At 49.2% G+C, this 18,635-nt stretch overlaps 1 protein-coding gene across 1 annotated transcript in view; it reads left to right on the top strand.

The window, feature by feature from the left end:
• PNOC (prepronociceptin) overlaps positions 1-4,589 on the top strand; it is a 43,960-nt gene extending 39,371 nt beyond the window's left edge. Inside the window, exon 3 of the mRNA XM_083494851.1 lies at positions 2,228-4,589. Within this exon, the coding sequence (XP_083350977.1) occupies positions 2,228-2,788 (561 nt within the window). The 3' untranslated portion in view covers positions 2,789-4,589. The remainder of the gene's footprint in view (positions 1-2,227) is intronic.
• The last annotated feature ends 14,046 nt before the right edge of the window (positions 4,590-18,635 follow it).

Below are 18,635 nucleotides of genomic sequence, written 5' to 3'. Positions count from 1 at the left end.
CAGTCCACTGTCCCTCAGACCTTGTGGGGGGCTGGACTATATTTTTTTGGGGGGGGGGGGAGATGAACGACTTTCTATGCCCTACAAATAACCCAGAGGTGCATTTTAAATAAAAGCACACATTCTACTCATGTAAAAACACGCTGATTCCCAGACCGTCCACAGGCCGGATTGAGAAGGCAATTGGGCTGCATCTGGCCCCAAAGCCTTAGTTTGCCTACCCCTGCCCTGGGAACTTCCCCCCTGCATTAATTTGCCTGGTCAGTGAGCTCTCAGCATGCTGGTTCCCCACACAGTTCAGCCCCCACATGAGATCAGCCGTCACCAGCAATGTCTCTTGCAGCTGTAGAGTCAGGCCACATGGCGGAGCTGAACAAATATCTCAGCTCAGTTCATAGCTGTCAAGTGTCCCTTATTTGGCGGGACAGTCCCTTATCCGAGCGCCATGTCCCGCTGCTGTCCCTTATTGATGATGTCCCTTAAATAAGCTACTGAATGCAATGGGGCCCTTTCTATGTCCAGCTGTCCTTTGTCAACAACAAATTGTTGCTGTTTTTTTTGTGTTGAATATATGCTTTATGGTCCTAATAGGTATCTAAAGCCATTTGCACGCAACAAAATATGTATTTTATCAAAGTAATTGTTGATCCCTTATTTTGGCTGCTGATCCCTTATTTTCGAGGCTGCTGGTCCCTTATTTTCAAATCTGTAAGTTGACAGCTATGGCTGAGTTTGCCAAAGCAAGAGCAATTTCAAAAGGCCTCCCTTCTGCATGAAGAAGCCATTCGGGACAAAAAATGTAGAACTCTCTGCTCAGAAGACCCAGGGAACTTCAGAACTTATAATTAGTCCAAGTTCCCCACTTTGCTATTCCTTGAGTGCAGAATAAATAGACAGCTAAACTTTTGCAGGGCAGCGTTTTAAAAAAATACAGACAAGCCGCCACACACACACACACACACACACACACACACACACACACACACACACACATATTGTGGGTAGAATTAAATGCAAGCAGTTCACCTGCTAATGAAAGTTGGGGGTGGAGAAGGGAAGCCTTTGGAAACAGTAGCCTGATTGCAGAAGTAAGCGGTTTAGCAACCTGAGCGTGAAAAGAGAGTTGGGTTCTTCGCTCTTGGCATTCAAAGACCCCTTGCTGTGAATTCAATTCCTTTCCAGCAAAGGGGGGAAAGGAAGTTACTGTCTTATAATTGACTTCTGATGAAAGTCAGTGATCCCTCTAAGAACCTGTTTGCAATCAATTAGTTATGGGGTGAGAAGAGATGAACAGAGAAAGTTTGGGGTCTGGGGGAAAAATATCTCCTGGCTACCTGCTAATATATGCAAGACTGGGACCTCCTCAAATACAAGCGAAGTGTCACCACTTGACCCAATGCCAGCAATTCAACCTTGTCATCCCGTGCTATCTGGGACCAGTCTTTGCATTAGACCATGGCTAGGCAAAAAAAGGTACACAGGGAGGTGAAGCCCAAATTCACCTTTCTTTAAGGGTTAAATGGCATCGAAATGAGGAGAGTCAGTTAAAGTATGGATTTTCTACGAATTTATAAAGCTAAGTATCTAGCTGTCGTTGAAAGGATGCATTCAGTCATAATATTTGTAGCATTGTTGGGTGGCACTGTGGGTTAAACCACAGAGCCTGGGACTTGCCGATCAGAAGGTCGGCGGTTCGAATCCCCGCGATGGGGTGAGCTCCCGTTGCTCTGTCCCTGCTCCTGCCAACCTAGCAGTTCGAAAGCACATCAAAGTGCAAGTAGATAAATAGGTAAATACCTTCTGGCGGGAAGGTAAACGGCGTTTCCATGTGCTGCTCTGGTTCGCCAGAAGCGGCTTAGTCATGCTGGCCACATGACCCGGAAGCTGTACGCCGGCTCCCTCGGCCAATAAAGCGAGATGAGCGCCGCAACCCCAGAGTCAGCCATGACTGGACCTAATGGTCAGGGGTCCCTTTACCTTTACCTTTAACAACTTTAAAGATGTGCCCCCCTTTATTTCCGTAACAGTGCTTACAGTCTTCTTAAGTTTAAAAAGCGAGAGATTCATTTTAAAATAGCCTGCAGCTCTTTTAATAATAGCCCTTTCCCAGCTTTCTTCCTTCAAAGAGAAAGATGATTAACGTCACGCCCGGTGCAATACTCCCGAAACTAAAAGCACACACACACGCTCCTCCTGAAATTGTTTCTTCCTTCCTCCCTTCTTGCAGATCTGCGTCATGGAGTGCGAGGGGAAGCTGCTCTCCAGCGCCACCTGGGGGCTGTGCAGCAAAGCCACCGGCGGCAAGGCTCCTTTGCCCCTCGACAGCCCGGAAGACGACACCAGCCGGCCCTTGGAGATGTGGGACGGTGGCCTGCGGCCAAGCCGAGGGGGCCTGAAACGCCTCGGCAGCCTGGCCCGGGCGGCGGACCTGGACAAGGCCGGGAGCGAGAAGGGGGTGTCCAAGACGAGCGGTCTCTTCCGGCAAGCGGAAGGTGGAGATGGCGACGGGGTCCAAGGTCTGCTGAGGGACTTGCCGGCCCAGCTCGACATACCGAAAGGGGTGAGCGGCTTTCTGAGTGGGCCGTTTGGTTACGAGCCGGTAGGGGAAGCCGGAGTCCAGGAGCTCCAGAAGCGGTTTGGAGGCTTCATTGGGGTCCGGAAATCGGCCCGGAAGTGGCACAACCAGAAGCGGTTTAGCGAGTTCCTGAAGCAGTACCTGGGGATGTCTCCGCGATCCGTCGAGTACGATGGCCTAGCCGATGACCCAAAAGAGCAGAACGAGATCTAGGCAGGCGGACGGACTCCCCCCCCCTTTTCCGGCGTTCCGGTTTTTTTTCTCGTACCGCCAACTTATAGTGAATTGGTTCAGGTCTGCCAAAGCCTCAGAAGTCAACCCCGTAGCTTCCGATTTAGTCCCTTTCCGTTCTCGTTCTATTTATCGTCGTTCCCACGTTTGCCGTCCCAGACCTGCTTGCAAATGAAAATACGCAGCGTGGATAAAGTGCGAAGAGCTAAAAAGATATGAGAGATAAGCAGTTGAGCTCTAACAGAATTAAAAGACTATGGAAAGAGATGATGATGGAAACAGCCAAGTGCTATTAGAAGCCCTTTTTTGAACAAACACTTCCCAAAGGCCTGTTGGAATGAAACGGTCTTCACCTGCAGGTGGAAGAGCAGGGAGAAGGGAGCCTGTCTAGCCTCACTAGGGTGGGAGTTTCAAAGTTGCCCAGGAGGAGGAGCCACCACCAAGAAGGCCCTGTCCCACATCCCCACAAAGCACGCCAGTGAGGGTGGCAGGACCGAGAGAAAGGCCTCCCCTGAAGATCTCAGAGACTGGGCAGGTTCATATGTGGGAATATGGTCTGTCAGGTTGCCTGGACCTAAGCCATGTAGGGCTTTATATTGATTGATTGATTGATTGATTGATTGATTGTACTCCAGATGTTTTTGGTCTATGAGTCCCATCACCTCCAGCCAGCACTGTTAGAGGTGACCCACAACACCCCTTCCACATCTGTAAGCAATCTACATTTTAGTGTGTTGGCACCTACACCTTTGGAACTCCCTGCCAATTGAGATCAAACAGGTGCCTTCAAAGTACTCTTTTCAGTATCTGCTAAAAACATTTTTGTTGAGCCAAGCCTGCCGGTTATCTAAAATGCTGTTTTAAGAAGAAGAAGAAGAAGAAAAATTATTGCTGGTTTTAATTTTTTTTAATGTTTTAATTGTTTTCCCCCTTTTTAAAAAAATAGGTTTTTGTTCTTTTTTGCAAACTGCTTTCTGTTTTATTTCATTTTTAAGTCAAGCGGTATATAATTTTAATGTAATTAATTAATTAATTAAAACATTGGGGTGGGGGGGCCGCCAGATTTAGGAATGCCATTGTGATTGTGTAGACAAGTTATTGACTTCTATCCAAGCGCCCTTGGGATATTTATAGAATCACAGAACTGTAAAGTTGGAAGAGACCCCGGGGGGTCATCCAGACCAACCCCCTACAGTGCTAGAATCTCAACTAAAGAATCCCTGACCACCTGCGATAGCTAGAAATGAAGAAAGGCTGTGGTTTCTGGCTTGCAACTTTGATATTTGTTTTATTTTAGCACCAGAATTTAATTGGGACTGAGTCAAAATCCTGGATTATGTTGCCCAAACGAGGTTGACATCTTTGGATTGGCAGTACTGTGGTGTTTGTGGATATTTTGTTCCCCCTTCCTCACCCCTCTCCGTCTTTCTCTCTCTCCCTATGGCATGCATTTTGTCAAAGCCGCTGTCTATGGGCTGTCACTTTCAAAGGTGTATTTTTGTAATTACAGGGGTGAGGAGCCCATGAGACTCCCGTTGCCCCCTTCCTCTGCCCTGCCTGGTAACAATCGTCTCCGGAAAAGACCGCATGACTGAAAATTAGCAATGTAGCGAGAGCTGGGCGCACCTCCTTCTGTTAACCATTGAATGTTCAAAAACAGGGGAAATGAGACGCAAAACCCTGTTCTTTTTAATTGTTGCAGACGCCAAGATTCCTCCATTAAACTTGTACATAGCAAAAAGAAAAAAAGAGAAAAGATTAATAAATTACTTTTCTATTTCTACTGTAGCGTTGTGGTCAGCACACCGTCAATGAGCATGGCGCTAATGTGCTACCTGAGCGTATTCTCCACCCACACCCCTGTCTCTGCCCTGGCCACCCCACACGCTCAAGTCTCGGGCAGAGATATGAGTCAGAGGCCTGCCTCGCAGACCTGGCGTTGCAGACCTTGCAACCCCGTGGCTCACTCGAACTCGCTCCCCAACTTTCAAAGGAATATTTAGGATGGCTTTCCATGCACAGGGGACTTAACGGGTTGTTTCTGCAGCCCCTTTGTGTTTGCACACTAAATTCGGCACGAGTGAGGGGTGTCAGAAAGGCCAAAGCCCAGGATGGTAAAATGTGTGTGCCAAAAACATTTGAAAAGAAGAACATGCACAGGTGTTTATACAATAATGTCAGGTGCCTCTGAGCTAAGGTGGGCAAACTGGAGTATTTAAAGATGGGCATAGACCAGGGATCAGCAAACTTTTTCAGCAGGGGGCCGGTCCACTGTCCCTTGTGGGGGGCCGGACTATATTTTGAAAAAAGAAAAAAAAATGAATGAATTCCTATGCCCCACAAATAACCCAGAGATGCATTTTAAATAAAAGGGCACATTCTACTCATGTAAAAACATGCTGATTCCCAGACCGTCCATGGGCCGGATTTAGAAGGCGATTGGGCCAGATCCAGCCTCCGTCCCTTAGTTTGCCTACCCAGGCCCTAAGCCAGGGGTCAACAAACTTTTTCAGCAGAGGGCCGGTCCACTGTCCCTCAGACCATGTGGTGGGCCGGACTATATTTTTTGGGGGGGAAATGAACAAATTCCTATGCCCCACAAATAACCCAGAGATGCATTTAAAATAAAAGTACACATTCTACTCATGTAAAAACTCCAGGCAGGCCCCACAAATAACCCAGAGATGCATTTTAAATGAAAGGGCACATTCTACTCATGTAAAAACACACTGATTCCCGGTCCGTCTGCGGGCTGGATTTAGAAGGCGATTGGGCCGGATCCGGCCCCTGGGCCTTGGTTTGCCTACCCATGGCATAGACAAACCCTAGCAGAATGGAAAGAGCCAGTGGGACACAATTTTCTCTGTCCCAATCTCTAAGAGCTCCCAGGGGCTCCAGAGTTTGCCCACAGTTCAGCTTTCTAGGAACGAAGCTCAGCGGAGACTGCAGTGTCTTTAGGATATATGGTTATATTTACACATATGTACAACCTGAGCCTGGGGACACGGGTGGCGCTGTGGGTTAAACCACAGAGCCTAGGACTTGCCGATCAGGTCAGCGGTTCAAATCCCTGTGACAGGGTGAGCTCCCATTGCTCGGTCCCTGCTCCTGCCCACCTAGCAGTTTGAAAGCACGTCAAAGTGCAAGTAGATAAATAGGTACCGCTCCGGCGGGAAGGTAAACGGTATTTCCGTGCGCTGCTCTGGTTCGCCAGAAGCGGCTTAGTCATGCTGGCCACATGACCCGGAAGCTGTACGCCAGCTCCCTCGACCAATAAAGCGAGATGAGCGTCGCAACCCCAGAGTCAGTCATGACTGGACCTAAAGGTCAGGAGTCCCTTTACCTTTACAACCTCAGCCTAAGATGGAGGGGCTCCAAGCAATGACACCCCAACAGATCTTGTTTATCCATTAGCCACAGCTTTGGACCCAGCACAGAGCAAGGAAGTCTCTGTGTCTCCAGCTTCCAGTCTGCTTTCAGCTTAGCTCACACCCCAAAACATCTCCTCCTAATTGGCAGCTAGGTGAGGTGTGACAGACCTACCCATTTGTTTTGCGGCACAAAGCAACTTTATTGGGTATGCTAATTGTGGTGCTTAACAAGTTAGGCAAAACTATTACCTAGACAAAGGGACTGGTTCTACCTCCACAGATCATAGAATCATAGAATCATAGATTTGGAAGAGACCACAAGGGCCATCGAGTCCAACCCCCTGCCAAGCAGGAAACACCATCAGAGCACTCCTGACATATGGTTGTCAAGCCTATGCTTAAAGACCTCCAAAGAAGGAGACTCCACCACACTCCTTGGCAGCAAATTCCACTGTCGAACAGCTCTTACTGTCAGGAAGTTCTTCCTAAGGTTTAGGTGGAATCTTCTTTCTTGTAGTTTGGATCCATTGCTCCGTGTCCGCTTCTCTGGAGCAGCAGAAAACAACCTCTCTCCCTCCTCTATGTGACATCCTTTTATATATTTGAACATGGCTATCATATCACCCCTTAACCTCCTCTTCTCCAGGCTAAACATGCCCAGCTCCCTTAGCCGTTCCTCATAAGGCATCGTTTCCAGGCCTTTGACCATTTTGGTTGCCCTCCTCTGGACACGTTCCAGTTTGTCAGTGTCCTTCTTGAACTGTGGTGCCCAGAACTGGACACAGTACTCCAGGTGAGGTTTGACCAGAGCAGAATACAGTGGCACTATTACTTCCCTTGATCTAGATGCTATACTCCTATTGATGCAGCCCAGAATTGCATTGGCTTTTTTAGCTGCCGCATCACACTGTTGGCTCATGTCAAGTTTGTGGTCAACCAAGACTCCTAGATCCTTTTTACATGTACTGCTCTCAAGCCAGGTGTCACCCATCTTGTATTTCTGCCTCTCATTTTTTTTGCCCAAGTGCAATACTTTACATTTCTCCCTGTTAAAGTTCATCTTGCTTGTTTTGGCCCAGTTCTCTAATCTGTCAAGGTCGTTTTGAAGTGTGATCCTGTCCTCTGGGGTGTTAGCCACCCTTCCCAGTTTGGTGTCATCTGCAAATTTGATCAGGATGCCCTTGAGTCCATCATCCAAGTCGTTGTTAAAGATGTTGAATAAGACCGGGCCCAAGACAGGACCCTGTGGCACCCCACTAGTCACTCTTCTCCAGGATGAAGAGGAACCATTGATGAGCACCCTTTGGGTTCGGTCAGTCAGCCACTTACAAATCCACTGAGTGCTAGCATAGTCAAGACCGCATTTTACCAGCTTCGAATTTGAATTCCTCTTTGGTGGTTTCCCCCCTTTTCCATTTTTTGTACACATCCTTTTTAAATCTTAACTCAGTTAAAAGTTCTTTAGATAGCCACCCTGGCTTCTTTAGGCACCTTCCATGTTTCCGTCTCATTGGTATTGCCTGAAGTTGTGCTTTTACTATGTCCCTCTTAACAAACTCCCAGCTATCATGAACTCCCTTTCCTTTTAGTATTACTGTCCATGGGATCTCACCCAGCACTTCCCTAAGTTTTATGAAGTCAGCTTTCTTAAAGTCAAGAAATTGAGTCCTAGTATGCTTGGCTGCTCCTTTCCGCTGTATAGTAAACTTCAGAAGAGAATGATCATTCGCGCCTGTCAGAGCTGCCCGAGGTCCCAGCTCACAAAGGACCAACGCCAGTTCGTTGTTTTATACAAAAGTATTTATTGAAGTTCAGTTTCACTTCCATAGCCGTAGCGTGCAGCTCTACGTCTGAAACTCTAGACCGCCGAAGCTCCGTCTGAATCTCCTCCCCCCAGACACCAGTTTAAGACTCTAGCCTTGCTCCACCTCTTCCTTTGCTCTTTCCTCCTCTGGTTCCACCTGTCCGCTGGGGTCTCGCCCTTCCTAGACTCCTCTGACGCTGAGTCCCCTGAGTCTTCCCCCTGCCTCCGGCGGGCTTTAGGACCTGGTTCCCGATCCGGGCTTTCTGCTGTCCCACGCGCCTGTACATTCGAACTTGGCGCGCGCGCCCAGCCGGCAACTTTCCTCCTGACCGTTACACTGCTCCTGTCACTGCTTCCCCCTTCGGGGGGGCTAGCTGGACCTGACCTCCCCTCCGTTCCCCCACTCTCCGATGGAGGCGTGGTCAGTCCTGACTCCTCTTCTCCCCCTGCTGGAGGAGACGCTGGCCCTGACACATGGGACTCTTCCCCCCCACTACGCTCTGGTGGGGAAGCTGGTCCTGATCTCCCGCTGCTGCTTTGGGAGTCCCCGCTGGCCCCTTGTTTCTGGTGTGTCCCCCCTGGGACCCCCCTTGCCCTGACCATCAGCGCCTCCTTCTGGGAATCTCCTGATTCGCTGGAGAAACTCATGGAATCTCTCAGATCACTGTCATACTCCCCTACGCTGCCCTCAGATTCTTCCCCTTCGCTCTCCATTTCCTCTCTCCCCTGTGCCTCCGTCCCTGAGCCCCTGACAGCGCCTAATGATCCTTCCACTTCTACCCCACTAACCAGGTCATCAACATTGGTTAGGACCAGATCTAAAATGGCTGTTCCTCTTGTTGCTTCTCCCACTTTCTGGACAATGAAGTTGTCTGCAAGGCCAGTGAGGAATCTGTTTGACCTTATGCTCTTGGCTGAGTTTGACATCCAACAAATATCCGGGTAATTGAAGTCCCCCATTACTACTATCTCCCTTCCTTTTGCATGCTTGGCCATCTGTTCCAGGAAGGCATCATCTATGTCCTCCGTTTGGCTTGGGGATCTATAGTAAACTCCCACAATGAGGTCTCTGTTATTCTTCTCTCCCTTAATTTTGACCCAAATGCTGTCACTTTGGCTTTGAGGGTCTAAATCTTGGATCTCTTCACAGATATACACATCCCTGACATATAACGCCACTCCTCCTCCTTTCTTGTCTGGTCTGTTTCTCTGAAATAGATTGTATCCCTCCATTATTACATTCCAATCGTGGGACTTATCCCACCAGGTTTCAGTGATGCCTATTATGTCATATTTAGTTTGCTGTACCAAGAGCTCAAGCTCATCTTGTTTATTTCCCATATAGGATCACAAGAACTGGAAGGGTCAGGGCATACTGGGCCCCAAGAGTAATTTAGTACAGTGGTACCTCAGGTTACATACGCTTCAGGTTACAGACTCCGCTAACCCAGAAATAGTGCTTCAGGTTAAGAACTTTGCTTCAGGATGAGAACAGAAATCGTGCTCCGACGGCGTAGCGGCAGCAGGAGGTCCCATTAGCTAAAGTGGTGCTTCAGGTTAAGAACAGTTTCAGGTTAAGAACAGACCTCCAGAACGAATTAAGTACTTAACCCAAGGTACCACTGTACTGGCAAAATACTGGTGTCCCCCAGACCAAAATGTTACCCCGAATGTCCTTCAGTTGAGCCTCTTCACCGAAAACTAGAAAGTGGCCAATGTTAACGCCAATTTTTAAAATCCTGGAAATTAGAGGCTGGTTAGGGATCCTGGAAATCAGAGGCTGATTAGGTTAACTTCTCTGTTCTGGGAAAACTGGTGGAAGACAGTGTTGGGATACTGCCAGGGAAACAAAGTCCATCATGACTCCACGTCGCCTCCGGACGTCCATCGATCTCCCGTAGATACAGTATCAGCAATTAGCGACACGAGCTCCAGAAATAGCTTGCCACATTCCAGAGCTGATGCAGGCTCTATCAGCAGATAGTGCACAGCGAAAGATGCACTCAGGAGAGCATTATTTACAAGTTTATTCAGCGTTGGTCAGAACAAAGAAAAACATGACTGCCTGCGTTGATGTCTCAGGCACAGAGAGACAAAACGAAAGCAATAGACAAAACATAAACTTCCTGTGAACAGGAAATACGCAGACTCTGTGACTCACAAAGCCTGCTCCCTTTTAAGGTGGAATGGAAATATCCTAACAGACAGCGCTCACTAAGCATATGAAGAATAAGCCTTGTTGAAACAGACGCAGCATGGCTTCCACAAGGATAAGTCGTAGCTGGCTAACTTTTTAGAGTGCTTTGAGAGTGTTCATAAACATATGGAAAGGAATGATCCAGGAAACATTAGGTGATATCCAATGCTAGTCATGCTCACAGCAGGCCAATTGAAATCAGCGGATTCAAGTAACTCAGCAATCAGCAGTTTCACTTTCACTTTCATTTCACATTTGCACACCACCTGTCTATATTACAGCAAAACACAGTTTGGAAAACGGCAAGATTTACTGAAGTCCCAATTATTATTTAGGACGGGGATACCCAAGGTGCCCACAAACAGCCCAATGAGGACTAGAATGGTCAGCAGGCATGTAGTTAATTTAATTCTGGTGGGGGCGGGGAAAGAAAACAAGGAGCTGGGGGAGTGGAATGGAGTTTTCTGAAAAGGGGCAACCCACACCGCGACATTTTGTTGCAGGCCGAGCTGCAGAGGTATAATGAAGAAGAGCGAGCCTTTCCTGCTGGTGACTTGTGGAAAGCAGTTGGCAGTTCACCACACCTCAATCTGTGTGATGTGTCAGCAGGCTATACAAAGCCTCAGACGAGTCACAGAGATTTCCTGATCCCAGCAGACAGCCTTTTCCAGAGTCCCTGTTTAGGGGGGAAACTCCTCTCCCATGAAGTTCCAAGTAAGAAAGGGCTTATTGTTGCCAGGCACAACACAAAGCTAAACATTACTATCTATATACAGTTCTTCTGGTCTTAGAAGTACCGTATTTTTCGCACCATAGGACGCACCGGACAATAGGACGCACTTTGTTTTAGAGGGGGGAGAACAAGGAAAAAAAATTCTCCCCCTCTCTGCCCAGCGCCCCTTCAGTGAAGCGGCAGGAGGCGCTGTGCAGAGAGGGGGAGAACTTTCCCCCTCTTGTTTTCCCACTCTAAAACAAGGTGCCGTTTAAGGTGCGTTCAGGCGGCTACCTTGGAAGCCTGGAGAGCGAGAGGGGTCGGTGTGCACTGACCCCTCTCGCTCTCCAGGCTTCAGGTTCCTTTCGACCTGCTCTTTGGGGCTGGCGGGGGGAAGCCCACCACCAGCCCCAAAGAGCAGGTCAGGGAGCAGCGGAAAGGCGCAGTGGAGAGGCTCCTGCCATAGCCGCGTGTCACCTCTCCAGCCAGGAGAGGGTCGCGGGGTGCTTCTTTAGCCCCGCGCTCGCGCTCTCCCAGCTGGAGAGGTGACACGGGGCTGTAGAGGTTCCTGCCATAGCCACGCGTCACCTCTCCAGCTGGGAGAGGGTCGCGGGGCTATGGCGTCATTTTTGAAGGGGAAATAGTGCGTCCTATAGAGCAAAAAATACGGTAAAGATATGTGCAGTAACACCATCACCATGCTAGCTAGCCCATAGCCACTTCCCCTGACTCTCACAGATTCAGAATCAGACCCTGACAGCAAAGAGGATGGGACACAACATAACGAAAGCAATGCCTAGAGACTATTATACCCATCTCTACACGTAGGCAGGTGGCGCTGTGGTCCAAACCACTGAGCCTCTTGGGCTTGCCGATCGGAAGGTCAGCGGTTCGAATCCGCTCGATGGGGTGAGCTCCCATTGTTCTGTCCCAGCTCCTGCCAACCTAGCAGTTCAAAAGCACACCAGTGCAAGTAGATAAATAGGTACCACTGGGACGGGAAAGTAAATGGCATTTCCATGCACTCTAGCTTCCGTCATGGTGTCCCGTTGCGCCAGAAGTGGTTTAATCCTGCGGGCCACATGACCCAGAAAGCTGTCTGTGGATGAACGCCGGCTCCCTCGACCTGAAAAGCGAGATGAGTGCCGCAACCCCACCGTTGCCTTTGACTGGACTTAACTGTCCAGGAGTCCTTTACCTTTACCTTACTTACATGTAGGCATATTTCCTGAACCAATGGGAGGGTGAATGGCTTGGCCTTGAATGGTGTTGCTATGGCAACCCTTATCTCAGAACATCCAGATGTGGAGGGTGTGCTCCTCAAGACAGGATCCCAAGCACTGTGTAATTTAACCAATTGTTCGCCTTGTATCAACGTTTCCCCCATCAGTGAGTAACACCACTTAGGTCCTCAAAGATCTGTGAGGCAGCAGGGATGGGAACAGGAGAGATGTTCTCATGGTGATGCATCATGTAATAATAATAATTTTATTATTTGTACCCCTCCCATCTGGCTGGGTTTCCCCAGCCACTCTGGGCAGCTTCCACAGAGACCAAAAATACACTAAAATGTCACCCATTAAAAACTTCCCTGAATAGGGCTGCCTTAAGATGTCTTCTGAATGTCAGGTAGTTGTTTATCGCTTTGACATCTGATGGGAGGGCGTTCCACAGGGTGGGCGCCACTACCGAGAAGGCCCTCTGCCTGGTTCCCTGTAGCTTTGCTTCTTGCAGTGAGGGAACCGCCAGAAGGCCCTTGGAACTGGATCTCAGCGTCCGGACAGAATGGTGGGGGTGGAGACGCTCCTTCAGGTATACAGGACCGAGGCCATTTAGGGCTTTAAAGGTCAACACCAACACTTTGAATTGTGCTTGGAAACATAATGGGAGCCAATGTAGGTCTTTCAAGACCGGTGTTATGTGGTCTCGGCGGCCGCCCCCAGTCACCAGTCTAGCTGCTGCATTCTGGATTAGTTGTAGTTTCCGGGTCACCTTCAAAGGTAGCCCCACATAGAGCGCATTGCAGTAGTCCAAGCGGGAGATAACCAGTGCATGCATCACTTTGGCGAGACAGTCCGCGGGCAGGGAGGGTCTCAGCCTGCGTACCAGATGGAGCTGGTAAACAGCTGCCCTGGACACAGAATTGACCTGCACCTCCATGGACAGCTGTGAGTCCAAAATGACTCCCAGGCTGCGCGCCTGGTCCTTCAGGGGCACAGTTACCCCATTCAGGACCAGGGAGTCCTCCACACCCACCCGCCTCCTGTCCCCCCAAAACAGTACTTCTGTCTTGTCAGGATTCAACCTCAATCCATTAGCCGCCATCCATCCTCCAACCATGTAGTTAAGCCAGAACAGAAGTTGTACCACCCAACATGCAATGCACACCTGCAGCCCACACTCTTCCTGTGCCAATTCACATGCTCCTTTTTTGCAATTTATTCATTACATTTACACACCTCCTTTTCAAGGAGTTCAAGGTGGGGTACATGGTTGTGCTCCTTCCCGTGTCATCCTCACTACAGCCTTGTGAGGTGGGTTAGAGCTTCACCACTCAGTGGGGATTTGAACCCTGATCTCCCACATGCTAGTCCAACACTCTAACCACTATGCCACACAGCCTCTCCACAATCAGCCCCTCCTTATCTTTTGGTCCTGGAAGAGTAGCTGCCTCTGTTCATGATTTCACACACCTCTCCCAATTACATAAGACAGGAGAAGCACAAAATAAATTGAAGGAACCCATCTGGGGGTTGGGGGGGAATTGACAGTTCCATCAGCAACAGAGCGCTCATCTCAGACGTTTATTAGAAGTTCTCTCCTGCAGGCTGACATTGTGGGATAATAACAAGACGAGTTAATCATCCTCAATTGAGGGTTTGTTGGAAGAAGGAAAGTCATATTATCTATCCAGTAATGTAGGAGCTAGTCTTCTCCAGAGAGAGAGAGAGAGAGAGAGAGAGAGAGAGAGAGAGAGAGAGAGAAACCTTTCCAGGAAGGAAAGAAGGAATCATAGAATTGGGAGTCTGAAGATCATCTTAGTCCAACTCTCTGCAATGCAGGGATATTCAGCTGTCCCATACAGGGATCAAACCTGCAGATTTCGCATTATCAGCACCATGGTCTAACCAACTGAGCTATCAAGGAAGGAAGGAAGGAAGGAAGGAAGGAAGGAAGGAAGGAAGGAAGGGAGGGAGGGAGGGAGGGAGGGAGGGAGGGAGGAGTGCAGCAATGCTTCTGAATATCAGTTTCTGGTTTTTGTTTTTGTTTTAATGTTTTTTATTGGTGTTTCATTTAATACAAACAAACAAAATACAGTAAAATTCAACAATCATTTACCCACATTCTTTCCCCACTCTCTGCTGATCATTGACTTCCTTCCCTCCCTTCAACAGGTTTTCTTATGTCAGTTACTTTTCCACCGTTTCTTATTGTATCCCATCCTATCTACATCGTCAGATTTATTTCAGTCCTGCCAGTCTTCAGATTTCTACAATTATTTATGTACTCCATAAATTTACTCCAATCTTGTTGGAATTTTGCTTCCCCTCCTGATTTAAGATTCGACAGGTCAGTTTTGCTAGTTCCACATAATCAACCATCTCCATCTGCCGCCACTCTATTCTTGGTAATTCTGGTACTTTCCATTTTGGGGCTGACAAAGTTCTGGCAGCAGTCGTAGCAGACATAAATAACCTTGGACCTGCTTTTTCTATTTCCTCTCCCATCAAGCCTAGCAAGAAACTGAACATCACTTTCTGGAAACCAAAGGAGGTTGAGACTGCTCTTGTGTTTGAATCACGCTTGAGCAGCGGTCAGCAACCTTTTTCAGCTGAGGGCTGGTCCAGCATAGTGGATTTCATTTACAACACACTGAAACCCCCAGGAGTGGAGAATGCCATTGTGCTCAGGCCCTGCTTCCAGGCTTTCCAAAGGAACCTAGTTGGCCACTGTGAGAACGGGCTGCTGGACTAGACAGGCCACTGGCTTGGTCCGGCAGAACTCTTCTTATGTTCTTGGGATGATGGAAGCTGTAGTTCAAGAGCACCTGGAAGTTGCCAGGCTTGCTAATCTTGACGTAAGATGACCTTCGAGGTTCCTTCCACTATGATTCTATGACATACCAGTAAGGGATGTGGGTGGCGCTGTGGGTTAAACCACAGAGCCTAGGACTTGCCGATCAGAAGGTTGGCGGTTCGAATCCCCACGACGGGGTGAGCTCCGGTTGCTCAGTCCCAGCTCCTGCCAACCTAGCAGTTTGAAAGCACGTCAAAGTGCAAGTAGATAAATAGGTACCGCTCCGGCGGGAAGGTAAACGGCATTTCCGTGCGCTGCTCTGGTTTGCCAGAAGCGGCTGAGTCATGCTGGCCACATGACCTGGAAGCTGTACGCCGGCTCCCTTGGCCAATAAAGCGAGATGAGCGCCGCAACCCCAGAGTCGGCCATGACTGGACCTGACGGTCAGGGGTCTCTTTACCTTTACCTTTATGACATACCAGTAGGAAGGTTTGTGCTTTAAGATCTAAGAAACCAACACAACCCTGAAGTCTACCAGCAACACTTCAGTTTTTCAACCCCATCAGGGATCAGCAAACTTTTTCAGCAGGGGTCCGGTCTACCGTCCCTCAGACCTTGTGGGGGGCCGGACTATATTTGGGGGGGGGGGAATGAATGAATTCTTATGCCCCACAAATAACCCAGAGATGCATTTCAAATAAAAGCACGCATTCTACTCATGTAAAAACACGCTGATTCCCGGACTGTCCGCAGGCCAGATTGAGAAGGTGATTGGGCCGCATCCAGCCCCCGGGCCTTAGTTTGCCTACCCCTGCACTTGAGAGTTTCTCACAGGTGTCTGGTGGCCTTTTATAAGTGTGACAAAGTTATTGCAACCTGGTTAAGAAGAAACAACAGGAAACCTGCTTTGCAAGGAACGTGAAGGAAAACAGAATTCCTGGTCAAAATCCTCAAATGTTCCTGGCTTCCTCCACTCTGTCACCTTTTCACCTGCTTTCGTGGTGGCTCTCTTTTTCCACGATAAGGGAGACGTGGCCTTGAGACAGAAACAGGTTCGGGGCTATAAACAGCGCAAGGTCCCTGCAGACCCCAGACCCCTGCATTCTGCTTCCACAAAGTGCTCCTAGCAGATGCCCCACCTGGGCATTTTGGAGTAGTCCCTGCTTTACTCCTCACTCTTAAGGAGAAATGCAACCTAAATCCAACTCCCAAACACACACACACAACCTACGGTAAGCCAGTTTCATCTGGAATCAGTTCCAGCCTGTTTTCGGAATCCAGCCCATTGCTGGTTTCAGGACATGGATGTAAGTAGGAGGGACTCCTTTGCCTCTCCTAACCTGTCGCCGGAAATCGCCCCCCCCCCCCCACTAACACGTGTTCGCACAAGCACCACACTCACACATACACGCATCTTCCCTCCCCAGCCCAGAGGTGTCCCTTTAGAGGGCCATCCCTTAAAGGCCTTCCGTAAATAAGGAAGCGCCGGCTTGACAGCTTCACACCGCAACACTCCGCGAATGCCTATCTTTATTGTGAGTAGACCGGACGACCGAGATCTGCTGTCAATCGGCGGCCGTCTCAGCCAATCAGCATTATCGGACAGCGCCCCTTGCGGCGGCCACGCTGGTACTGCAGGCTGCGAGCGTCTGTTCCCTCACCTTTTGACAGCTCCCGATTCATTGTTTCCGAGTTCAATGAACCATGACTGATCTAATCAAAATGTTGCAAGTTGTTTCCGAAAGAGGAAAGTACTTTGAACTTCAGTGACTATATTCTTTATAAATTCACCAAAAATCAGCCGTACAATGGATTTTCACCGGACCACTTTTATTTCACTGCATATTACAAGAACTATCAAAGGGGGGTAAGCTGGGATTGATCGGCCATAAGCCTTGAACCGTGCAGTCACGTACACAGCGGCCTTTCTCCGGATGGCGGGGCTGCCTTGATAACCATCGGGAAGGGCTCAGACGAAAAGCTATCAGGAACACAATAAACTGCATACGGTAGTGTATTCAATACGGACTCCAACAAAGGACCCCGACCGGATTCCCCTCAGGGGGCAGGGGAACTTCGCCCATTCCTTTGTTCATGGAAATGACTCATGTGGGGAGGGGGAGAGGTGGTCTCCGCCAGGTGTCAGGATACTCGGATTACCTGGGAAGCTCCTCCTTGACTCCTCCTGTCCTTTAATAAAATCATGATGTATATATGATGTAATTTTGAGGGTGTAACTTAGGGGATTAGCAAGTAATAAAAGTTGGGGTCTCCCTTTGTTCGGGGCTTCCATTTTGCTTCACCTTGTGGGCGGTGGGAGTCCTGTCGCGACAGTCTTTCTAAATAAAGACCGAGCCTACTGGCTGCTGTTTTGCTCTGACTTGCTCTGGTCGGTGTCTTCATTTGCCCAAGAGGACCCTTGAATTTCCGTTAACAGTTGGCGACCGCGACTCAGGGACACTTGGTTCTCCTGTAAAGGTGAGAGGGGAGATAGAGGGGATCGGGCGCCACCGGGCTACCTTAGCCTGAGGATCCTTTTCTTCCTCTCCCTGCCTCCTCTTTGCGGGCGGTAATCAACCGTCACCAGAAGCCCAACCAGAGAGAGCAAAGGCGAGGTAAAGCCGGCTAAGGGAAGATCCCGGGATCGACGGGGGACATCAACGGACGTGAGTATGGTTCCGAAGAAAATACATTGGGAGGAGGGTGGAAAATAACGTCTCCACAACAGCCAGATCTTTTCCTTTATTTCCAACGTTGCACCTACAAATCTTGAATCTCCTTTCCCTTTTTCTCCCCCGTTTTCCCTTTCGGAAGTATGGCCAGGAAAACGTGGTGCTTATTGTTTCTCTGACGTCCTTTTTCGGAGTCGGCCAAAGGCGTCCCTTACAAATCTCTCCTTTTCTCCCCCGTTTTCCCTTTCGGAAGTGTGGCCAGGAAAGCGGGGTGTCTATTACTTCTCTGACGTCCCTTTCGGAGTCGACCAGGGGTGTCCTTACAAATCTCTCTCTACCTTACCTGCCTGTGCAAATGAAGCCGCCCCTCCTGCCCGGCGACCTTTGTTAGGGATGACCCGGGTACGTGAGAACGCAAGGTCATTTGCTTCCTTTCAAACTTTTGTTTTTCTCGGAGCCCGATCTGGCACTGCACTGTGCAGGCGTCCAGTAGGGAAGCCGAATTTAGTCTAAAGGCTAGGCAGGGGGCTGTTGTGGAGGGTAGAAGGGGAGGTTCACAATTGGGGCCCCACACTAGGATTAGTCTTGAAAACAGTACTGTGATTCAGGTTTCCGGGCAGCGACCCGTGGTTTAGGTTTCCGGGCAGCGACCCGTGGTTCAGGTTTCCGGGCAGCGACCCGTGGTTTAGGTTTCCGGGCAGCGACCCGTGGTTTAGGTTTCCGGGCAGCGACCCGTGGTTTAGGTTTCCGGGCAGCGACCCGTGGTTTAGGTTTCCGGGCAGCGACCCGTGGTTTAGGTTTCCGGGCAGCGACCCGTGGTTCAGGTTTCCGGGCAGTGACCCGTGGTTTAAGTTTCCGTTCAGACTCGAGGTTTTAAGCAAAAATTTCGTGGTTCAGAAATAAGTAGAGATTCCACTAAGACTAGGACATTCCAAAATACTGAAAAGATCTTTTTCCACCTTTTTCCTCCCAAACCCTCTTCCTTCTTCCCTTGTGTGTGTACGTTCATCCCTTTCCGTCTTTAGTTTTCCTCGCTAGCGAAACAACAACCCGATA

The sequence above is a fragment of the Podarcis liolepis genome (assembly GCF_965112155.1).
Source record: "Podarcis liolepis genome assembly, chromosome: 3".
Taxonomy (NCBI): domain Eukaryota; kingdom Metazoa; phylum Chordata; class Lepidosauria; order Squamata; family Lacertidae; genus Podarcis; species Podarcis liolepis.
The sequence above is the reverse complement of the archived record's forward strand: the minus strand, read 5'-3'. Positions and strand labels throughout refer to the sequence as shown.